Genomic DNA, 10,988 nt, shown 5'->3' on the forward strand with positions numbered 1-10,988 from the left:
CTTTCTTTCTTTCTTTCTTTCTTTCTTTCTTTCTTTCTTTCTTTCTTTCTTTCTTTCTTTTGCTTTTTCTAGATAAGGTTTCTTTGTAACAAGGCCCTGACTGTCCTGGACTCACTTTGTAGACTAGGCTGGCTTCGAACTCACAGTGATAAGCCTACCTCTGCCTCCCAAGTGCTGAGACTAAAGGTGTGCACCACCATACTTGGTTAGCAATTGATTTTTCAAATATATAAATTAACTGATAATAACACATTGATGTAGCATTTTTTGGTATAAGTGCTTTTATTGTTTTGTTTTTTGAGACAAGATTTCTTTCGGTAGCCTTGGCTGTCCTGGAACTCACTCTGTAGACCACTCTGGTCTTGAACTCAGAGATCCACCTGCCTCTGCCTCCTGAGTGCTGGGATTAAAGGTGTGCCAGCACCACCCAGTGGTATAAGTACTTTTACTGTGGCCAATGGCTAAGTACTATAATGATGTAGAGTATGAAATTAGAAAGAGATGTGACAACTGCCTCCTGTGCCAGTGTGAACTGGCTGTAACCATCTGGGTATCAGAGAAGAAGGTAGTCTAGTGGGGGATCACAGTAAAGAATAGTGACAAGTATTACCCTGTGGTATAAATGCTAACGTATGGATAGAGTGCTCTCTCTATGTCCCCAACATCAAAGAGCAGGGCAGGTAAGACTTAAAAGAAGATTAACATTTAAACCAGGGTCACTAAGAACAGAAAGAACTAGATGGGTAAATTTGAGAGTGAGAAGGAAATTGTTCTCTATTGAGAAATTGAAGCAAAAAGGGCCCAAAGAGAAGGAACACAGAGTAGATGAGAAAAAAAAAAAAAGCCTAGGGAGCAGAGTGGACAGAGGCAGGTGAAGCAAATAGAAGTCTGTTTCTGCAGGGCCTCAAGAACTACGGGGAGGAGCCTGAAGCTCACTGTTGTGATGGTAGGGAGCTGTGAATAGCTGGCAGCCGAGGCTGAGCAGGCACAGGATCCTGCCCAAATGCACTGGATGATATGAAGTGGGGAGAATGGAAGACGGTGACATAGGGGTTGACTAGGCCTACTTGACACAAGGATATGCAGATATTCTGGTGCCATTGGAATAGAACAGAATTCACGTACTTGTGTGTTGAATATGAGGGGTGGAATGAAATCCTATTTGATTCCCAGGTATCTGATTTGAAGATCTAAAAGCATGTGCTACTGATAACTTGTAGGGTATCTTTACATTCTCTGTGGGATCAAGCCTAGACCAGCCAGTGGCCCTAGAGTATCCCTTAGTACTGTCCCTTGGGGTCAATCATTTTAAAATAGTCTAAAAGAACCTGTAATTAGATTATTAAGGCCTGATGACATAGAAATTTAGTATGTGTTCGCCCTTTAATCCACCCATGCTATTTTCTTCAGTGCTTCCTGTTCAGAAGTGTTTGCTTCATACAGACAATATATAAAGTACCCTTTGCTATTAAAGCAGTTGAAATAAATTAAGGTGTCATATGTATCCCTTAGCAAAACATTATTATCTTTTAAGAAAGAAGGGGGAGATAGAAAGACCTGGAGGGGACAGAAGCTCCACAAGGAGAGCAACAAAACCAAAAAGTCTGGGCACAGGAGTCTTTTCTGATACTCCCTGATCAAGGACCATGCATGGAGATAACCTAGAACCCCTGCACAGACATAGCCCAAGGCAGCTCAGTCTCTAAGTGGGTTCCCTAGTAATGGGAACAGGGACTGTCTCTGACATGAACTCAGTGGTTGGGTCTTTGATCACTTCCCCCTAATGGGGGAGCAGCCTTACCAGGCCACAGAGGAAGACAATGCAGCCAGTCCTGATGAGACCTTATAGACTAGGGTCAGATGGAAGGGCACCTCCCCTACCAATGGACTTGGGGAGGGGGATGGGAGGAGATGAGGGAGGGTAAGAGTGAGAGGGGACAAGGGAGGTAGCTACAGCTGGGATACAAAGTGAACAAACTCTATAAAAAATTAAAAATTTCACTAATTAGCTTTTCAGAAGCTTTTGTTGAACAAAATCCAGTTTACCATGGTTACTGGCATGGAAACTAACTCTGCCAAGATACACTCTCAATAGCAGCCAGTGAAAACACTGCTCTAATGACTTCTGGCATAAAAGAAAGGCTTTTTAAATTTTATACCCTACAACTTTCTAGTACACACAATCAATCACAGTTTCAGCTTGGTGCCTTGACAAATGGACCTAGAGTGAAAAATAAAATCCCATGCTGGTGGAGATACCTGACTTCAGCAATAAATTTTAGCATTAATAAGCTTCCTCATAGGCTAAGAGTCATGTGGGCTACCATGGAAAAACAGCGATAAGTCACCTGGAGGACAGAGGGCAGAAAGCAGTATTCCCAGCTCAGCTCAGAGTGACCTTGGGGATTTCAACAGTGGCATTCATATTCCGCCTCCTCAGGTAGAGGGGAAATCAACCACCAGGTCAAGAACATGAAGTAAAGGGACCAAAAGCTTTCAAATATAAGACTCTAGCACCCCTGAAAGAGAGAGAGAGATTCTGTGTACTGAGGATCGGTCAAATTCAGAGTGCTTTCCTGAACTCTGTCCCCACAGAGTTCTTGTACACCCAGCAGCAGGCTTTTACATGGAGGAAATGCCACAGCTAACAGAAGCAGGGCGTAAGCAGGGTTGAGTCTTTTTTCTGTCTCTTTGTCTACAATGTCCACAATTATTGGTAACTTAAGGAAAAAAAAAACAGCAACTGGGAGCTGTGGTGCATGCCTGAAATCATAGCAAGCTATGGCATGAGTTTGAGGCCAGCCTGAGCTCAAAATCTCTCCCACCTCAGATAAAGGCTTTTTTTTTTTTCTTTCCCTGTTGCTGATAACACACTACCAATGACTGAATAAGTTATAAAGAAAAAAGTTTTATTTTGGTCCAAGGTCAAGGAGTCAAATCTGTTGATCACAAATTCAAGGCCTGCCTTGGCTACAGAGTGAATCCAAAACCAGCCTGGCAATAAAATCAGATGCTATTTCTAAACACAGAGTAAAAATAAAACCGAATACAAGATCACATCAAAGATATCATCCACTATGACCAAGTAGGCTTCATCCCAGGTATGCATGGGTGGTTCGATATACGGAAATCCATCAAATGTGATCCCCTATGTTAACAAACTAAAAGAAAAAAACCACATGATAATCTCCTTAGATGCTGAAAAAGCATTTGACAAAATCCAACATCCATTCATGTTTAAAGTCTTGGAGAGATCAGAGATACAAGGCACATATCTAAATATAGTAAAGGCAATATACAGCAAGCCTATAGCCAACATCAAACTAAATGGAGAGAAACTTAAAGAAATCCCACTGAAATCACGGACAAAGCAAGGTTGCCCACTCTCTCCATATCTCTTCAACATAGTTCTGGAAGTCCTTGCTAGAGCAATAAGACAGTTGAAGGAGATCAAGGGGATACAAATTGGAAAGGAAGAAGTCAAATTATCACTATTTGCAGATGATATGATAGTCCCAGAAGCAGAAAGACACACATGGTATATACTCACTCATATAGACATGTAATATAGGATAAACCTACTAAAATCTGTACATCTAAAGAAACTAATCAAGAGAGGGGACCCTGACTAAAATGCTCAAACCCCATCCCGAAAGGCAAAAAGGAAGGACATCAGAAGAAGAAGAAAACAGGAAACAAGCTAGAAACCTGCCAAAAGTCGAAAGTGAAGATAAAATAAAATACTTAAAATATTCTGTGTCAAAAATAAACAGTAAAAGTACTGACAGATAACAAATATGATACAAAGGTAAAAATGTCAAGTTAGTAGGCTTAAGCATTAAATAAAATATGCCAAGTCTGAATGTCCTTAAAAGGCAGGGATCGTCAAACTGCACCCACAAGTAGAACACAACTATATCACTTAAGTTGTTCAATGGATTTAGAACTCACTTGGTAGCTGCCAAGTGGATTCCCCTGAACTTACAGAAAACGACCTATGACCGTATATTAAATTCCTTTCCTGATAAACTGTCCAAAGGATTTGTGAGTCCAAAGCGGAATCTTAAATGAGATGGGAAATGTAGACCTGTTGAGCAGATCTTGGGCGAGCTCTGTAAATCCGTTTCCATTCTTTCCCACACAACCACTGTGTGCAAATGTTAATTACAGGATGTGCACTGAGTTCCAACTGCCAAGATAGCACGATAATGTCCTCTAGTTCTGTGAGCAGGAAAGATCTGCAGTCTTCTAGGTCAATCTAGCACACATCCTGCAATTTGTTCCTTTAGGTCAGGGTAGTATTTAGGATGTGCAATCTACCCACACTAAAAGGCTCCATGAAATAAAGCATTTTAATGTTACAGGGATAACTATGTCTATTTTTAGCTTGCAAACCCTGGATTGGAGGCCTCTTCAAGGCCTTTCCCTAATCCATGTTGCCTCATTCATAGTATCTATAGTCCCAGATTCAAACAGATAAGAAATAAAACAATGACAGGAACTAAATGCTTAATTTCTGTGAGACTTATTTCCCAGATGGACTTGTGACGTAATTAAGGTTGAAGAAAGACCTGTATCCTGAGAATCAGATTTGTCCATCAGATTACCAGGACAACCTACAGCTTGAGACTGTGCTTCCTGCCAATGCAGGCCCAGGATGGAGTGTTAGTCTGTTTGTCTGAAGATATACAACTCATAGCTCATAGAAGAAAGAAAAATGCTTCCAAGATTATATTCTTCCTCCTGCCTCAAAAAGGATGCTGTGTCAATCAATATTGTTATGAACATGGGTAAAGACTTCATTTGATTATGAGATAAATGTCTCTGTGATTTGAGAAGAGCCAGCGTCGAGTGTTCACTGAAATATAATCAGCTATCACTGTAGGGCAGTGTTATACAGTGGTTAAGACCAAGTATTGAATAAATGTATACAGAAAAAATAAATATGATCACATGAAACACCCATACTATTCCTGGGCCTAGGCTTTGGCTCTTCTACAAGCTCTGTGAGTGTGGGTCTCAGCCTCTCTGAAGGCTGTTTGTTATGCACACTTAAATAGCATAACAAACCTTTTGCTTCGTGTGTAGTGGGCAGTGAGAGTTCAACACAGAGCAGCTATTGTTAATTACCATATGATTTCGACAGCAGGTGAAATAAGAACATTATAGAGCACCTAATTATATTTATATAGAGTGCTCACAAACACTTTGAGTCCAGATACGCAGCGTATCATTCAGACAGATAGCGGGTACAGGGCACTAGCAGGTGCTCTGTTCCCTCATATGGACTCTCTCCTTTAGTCCTCGTGCTACTCTACTCAAAGAGGTTCTGTTATCACTGTCTATCATAACGAGAAATTTTAGGAATGCAGACTTTCTGAGAATAGGTAGAAGGGGGCAGGTCAATAACTTCTGGTGGGAAGCAGAGTCAGGTTTAGAATCTAGGAAGTACTGGCAGTTTTCAGTTAGTAGAGCTTCTCCGTTTTTTGTTTGTTTGTTTGTTTGTTTGTTTGTTTGTTTATGTGTGTGTGTAAGCAGAGTTGAATTCCCCCAAGTTACATGTCACATGACACAATCCTGCTCCATGTCAGCAATGCCAGAAGCTAGTGTGCTCCACCATCGATTGTTCCCCATTATCATACCCAAGAGACCTTGTACTGTCTGTGTACAATGACTGTTTTCTTTACCTGTCATCAGAGAACCAGCCTATAAGTGCACACAGTAGGAACACAATAAATGTTTGAGTAATAAAATAGGAAAGGGAAACAGGAAGGAGGTGTGTGGTGGTTTGAATAGGAATGGATCCCACAGGCTCACATTTGAACGCTTGCTCCATAAGGAGTGGTACTATTAGGAGGTGTGGCCTTGTTAGAGGAGGTGTGGCCTGCTGGAGGAAGTGTGTCACTGTGAGGGTGGGCTTTGAGGTCTCCTATGCTCAAGCTCTGCCCGGTGTGGTACACAGTACCCTTCTGCTGTCTGCAGATCAAGATGTGGATTTCTTAGCTTCTTCCCCTGCACCACCTCATGCCTGCACCATGCTCCCTGCTATGATGCTAATGGACCAACCCTCTGAAACTATAAGCCAACCCCAAATAAATGTTTTCCTTTATGGTGTCTCTTTACAGCAATGGAAACCCTAACTAAGCCAGGAAAATACCCTGGAAGGTTTCTGTAAACACAGCTCACCTTCAGCTTCTTTCTTTCCACCTCCACAGACACACGCACGGACTTCATTTCCGTCGTGTGCTTCTTTACCAAGTCTTCCAGGCGCTTCCCCAGCTGCTCCCGCAGCTGCTGCTTCTCCTCTTCAGTCTGATGTCTGACTCTACGAAGGTCTTCTTCATATTGCTGCTTCATGCGTTCTATTTCACCACTTGCCTCCTTCTTGGACTATAAAGGGAAATAAAACTTTGGAGGACTGCTGGAGAGAAATGAGGTCCATTTCTCTTCTATACATAATACTGATTTCATAGAAGGTGTCAGAAGGTCTGAAGCATTTTGCGAGACTATGTTTGATATTTGTGGGAGATGTCACTGGGTATACCATTGGATGAGAGTCCAGGGTCAGATGTTCTAGCACACTATAGTTCCTACAGAACACATTGTTTTGAGTGGACATGGGATCTATGCATTGCCTACTTTCTCTGGTAAATACAAAGGTGGGGAAATTCTGCTGCATTCTTATTCTCCTAAGCTTGAATGACATGGAGCTGGCAAGAAACTGGTGGTGGCTATAGGGGAGCTGGAGAGGTGGTTCAGCGGTTAAGAGCACCAGCTACTTTTCTAGAGAACCCAGGTTTGATTCCCAGTATAACATGATGTCGCACAACCGTCTGTCACTCCATTTCCAGGAGACCCAGTGCCCTTTTCTGGACTCTGCAGACATCAGGCATGCAAGTGGTACACAGCCATCAATACAAGTGAACCATTCATTCACATCAAATCAAATAAAAAGAAGCCAGTGAAGCGTCTAATCTTGCTTTGTTTATTCCTGAACGATGGAGCTTGAGGTTCCAAGTGGATCTACTGTAGTTAGGGGGATGACCTGTACCTGAAGCTCCTGCCAACCTCCTGTGACTTCACCCTCAGTGCTCATCAGGCATTACCTGTGCTTCTGAGCCTCCTTCAGTGCAGTGACACAACCTGGGAAAGCCTGGATCCTGCTGAGGATGGAGACTGCAGGCTTCCGAGTCATTTGTTTTCCCCAGGACCTCATTCTCAGTCTTCATGTCATCTGCAAGCGTAAGTTTCAACATCAGTCAAGATGCTCATGTCAAAAGCCTTCTGATGTCATGTCTGCTGCTCAACCACCTTGCTCACCACTCCTTAATGAGTACCCACTAGAAGGTCTACAGCCCTCAAGTATGGTCAATGGAATGATTCCTATCTTCATTCAAAACAGTATCCTGAGCTCAAATACCTGCCACATTCTCCCTTCCTGAATAAAAAAGTTATTTCATTTTCTATGAGTTAAAAATGCTGAGCCTGTTCTCCAGTGCATGTATATTTATGGAAATCTTAAGGAAGAGAAATAATAGATATAACTATAACTGCTGTTTTTTCTTTCTCTGTTCCTTGTGTCCTATTTCTAAAGAAAAGTGTTTTAAACCCTCAACACCCTTCTGTTTCCAACATAAACCTCTTTTCTTCACCCTTCCAGTCTAGGGATTTTTCTCGTTTTCCCAGACACCTTGGTCCTCTGTTTTTTGCAATAGAATAATCTCTCAAACTCCCCAATGGCAGATCTCATGTTCCCTGCCTTTATCATCAACCCTGTCATAGTTCAATTATTCAAGAACTGTTGTTTGTGGATTCCTGATGAAAGAGACTTAGGGTCAGATATCTTTAGATTTAAATACTAGCTTTATCACCAGACATTTGGCTGGCCTTCAATCAGTCATTGGTTTTCTCTTGGCCCTACTTCATCATCTATTATACGGGAGAATGATGACACCTGTCTCACAGAAGTATTGGGGAGATCCAGTAATGGAACAGTGTGAAATGCTGCTAAAAATACAAAACCTTGATCAGTCATGAGGAAGAAAAAGCAGAAATGCAGTCATTGCGGAGAGCATTGAGAGGGTAAGGAACTTCGCATTAAATATTTCAGGTGTCTGGCCTGTGCAGCTCCAGGTGAGGAGCTGGTATTAGTTCACTGTGCCTAGAACAGCTTTGCTTCATCAACCTAGCAGGTTAGATACATTGGTCCTGTTCCTGTTCCCTCTGTCCTAAGAGTGTCCCCTGTTGCCAGGCTCAACTTGGCAGCTAATCCTCCCTCTTTAAGAAATCAATCTGGGGCACCTCACCAGTTTTCTGTGTCCCATGACACTCCTGTAGCATCAGTCTGTCTTTGGTAATAGCCAGCTTTTCGCCGAGTTTTCTTGCTGTGCTCTTCAACTCCGAGTTCTCCTGCCGCGCCTCCCTCAGCTGCACATCCAGGTCCTAAACAGAGGGAAGGCCTGATTTCTCTGGAGGGGGATGCTGAGTGCACAGAACAGCCATCAGATCTGAAAGGTGGTGGAAGGAGGGCCCAACAGGGGTCATGGGGCTCTAGAATTAGCAGCCGGTGGTGGTGGTGGTGGTGGTGGTGGTGGTGGTGGTGGTGGTCAGCAATCCCTACTCTCCTACTTTCCCACTGTGGCCCTGGGAAAGTTATTTAGCCCTTCTCCAGTGAGAACAGGATTTGATAAAAGTATGTAGGAAAAAAATGGAGAGTATTACAAATGCTAGCTGTAGCTTTGAGAGATGGGTTTCTATGCATCTGTGGGCCTTACAAGACTGGATCATCAACGGGCCTGCTCTCCTTGAACACAAATATCCTAAGGGTTTTAGGAGAGTCAAGTTATTATAGAATGAACACACAAAATTAACATAATTTAGAATCAGCCTGGCCAGAGTTGAAAAATTTCCTGCGTGGCCAGTGACCTGGACCAGGCACTAAGTCCCTCAGGGTTATCTTCTCATCTGTAACCTGTAGGGCTTTGGGCCAGGGACAGTGTAGCTCATCACGCATCCCCTGCCCATAAACCCAGAGCTAGGCCACAGGAAGTAGTCAGTTAAATGCCTGTTTAGTTTCTGTGGGAGAACGGATAGCAGCAATAATACTGAGCTGGGTGGAAGTGGGGTGCTTAGCACAGTGCCTGTCTACTGGTGGGTGTCCAGAGGCAGCAACTTTGCCTATTACTCCCTCGGGAAGGAAGAAGAGGCTTTACCTGGATCCTTTCTTTCAGCTTCTGGGCATACTTCTTGAGGTCACTTATCTTGCGCCCTCTGTGCTCCAGGTCCCCTTCCAGCTTCCGGACCTGAGCCTGCAGTGCCGACTCCTGGACCTGGAAGTTCTTTCGAAGGCCTGACTCTTTCTCCTGCCACTGCCACAGGGCCTCGCTGACTGACTGCTGCATGGCCTGCCGGATGGCCTCGTTTTCCCTCTCATAGGTGGCCTGTAGCTCCTCTGCCTTGCGGGCATAATCCTGGCTCAGCTGCTGGTTCTCGGCTCGCAATCGCTCCACTTCCAGCAGGACCTGGTGCATCTCCGAGGGTTGCTGGCCAGACTCTGCTGTGGCATCAGGGCTCTCCTGGGATAGCTGGCCCCACTGGGGAGCCTCGTGGTTAGTCAGAAGCTGGAGCCTTTTCTCATAATCAGCCTTGAGCTCCAGCATCTCCTTGGAAAGTATCAGGACGCGTTCAGCATGCTCAGCCTCTACCCGCAGCTCCCTCTCTTTAGTCTCCAATTTACAGGAGGCTGACTCAGCCAGGGCTTCCTGAGTCAGCCTCTTCTGCAGCTCCAGGGCACTCTCCAGGGCCTCTATGCGCTTCAGAAGGGCCTCTGCTTCTTCACTGGTGTGGCTCTGTTCCTGTAGGAGCCTGGCCCTGGTTTCAGTCACTGTGCCCTGGAGCTCCTCCTGGTGGGCTTGCCTTAGTGACTCTGCACTGGCCTCTGCCTCATCCTGGCGGGTATTCAGGGCATAAATCACCTGTAGGACAGCAGACAGAGCACACTTAGGGCAAGCAGGTAGTGCACGGGTGGATGACCTTGACCAGAGATGTCTCACCTTGACACCGAGCTCCTTTCACACACGCAGTGCCTGAGGAAAGATTTTTCTCGGTGTTTCCCAGGGGAAACCAGTTAGAGAGAGCAGGGAAGTGAAACAGTGGAGCCAAGATGAAGTAGTAATGATAAGCAAAGATTTGAGAGGGATTTTTGAGTACAGTCGGAATCCAAGGAAGGGTTTTAATGGAAAGAAGTGAGGAATCTCTTTGTTTAAAAAAACGCTTAGGGGTGCAAAAATCCAGTAAAATCTAAGACGATTGAATCCAGCAATATACTTAACATTCGGGAAAACCCAACATCTTTTGCCCTTCCCTCTCACCCAGACAGGGTTTCTCTGTGTAGCACTGGCCATCCTGGAACTTGCTCTGTAGATCAGGATAGCCTCGGACTCAGATAGCAGCTTACTTCTGAGTCTTGAGTACTGGGATTAAAGGCATGTGCCACCATGCCTTACATGGAAAACCCAGCATCTTTCTATGATTAACAAAGAAAAATACACAGAAAACTGTAAATTGAAGGGAAACTCCTCCAACTGACAGAGCACATAAAAATCCATAGTTAATAATCATACTCAGTAAGAAAGACTGAATACATTCCTCAGAAGATGAGGAATAAGGTAAGGATATCTGTCCACTCTAATTCTAAAACAAAAGAGAAGCAAAGAATGCTTGTAATGCTGAATGGAGAAAGGTATGAAAGGGGCTTAGAACCCAGTGCAAAGCCTGGGAATTGAGAATGATGCCCAGGAGGCTGATCAGGGAAACAGGTAGATGAATTTAAAAGCCAACCTGTAGGAAGAAAAATCTCTGTGAGTTAGAGGGCAGCCTGGTCTATCTAGTGAGTTCCAGGCTATCCATGGCTACATAGTGAGATTCTGCCTCAGAATAAATAATAATAATAATAATAATAATAATAATAATAATAATAATAATAATAA

General features: G+C 43.8%; 1 protein-coding gene across 1 annotated transcript in view; it reads right to left on the minus strand.

Moving 5' to 3' along the window:
• The window catches only part of Fam184b (family with sequence similarity 184 member B), an 88,599-nt gene that overhangs the window by 39,568 nt on the left and 38,043 nt on the right, over nucleotides 1-10,988 (minus strand). Inside the window, exons 2-5 of the mRNA XM_055624186.1 lie at nucleotides 9,213-9,974; nucleotides 8,307-8,442; nucleotides 7,107-7,234; nucleotides 6,187-6,390 (exon numbers count right to left, since the gene is read on the minus strand). Coding sequence (XP_055480161.1) covers nucleotides 6,187-6,390; nucleotides 7,107-7,234; nucleotides 8,307-8,442; nucleotides 9,213-9,974 — 1,230 coding nt within the window. The remainder of the gene's footprint in view (nucleotides 1-6,186; nucleotides 6,391-7,106; nucleotides 7,235-8,306; nucleotides 8,443-9,212; nucleotides 9,975-10,988) is intronic.

This window comes from Psammomys obesus, unplaced genomic scaffold (assembly GCF_907164565.1).
Source record: "Psammomys obesus unplaced genomic scaffold, mPsaObe1.curated_primary_1811, whole genome shotgun sequence".
NCBI lineage: Eukaryota > Metazoa > Chordata > Mammalia > Rodentia > Muridae > Psammomys > Psammomys obesus.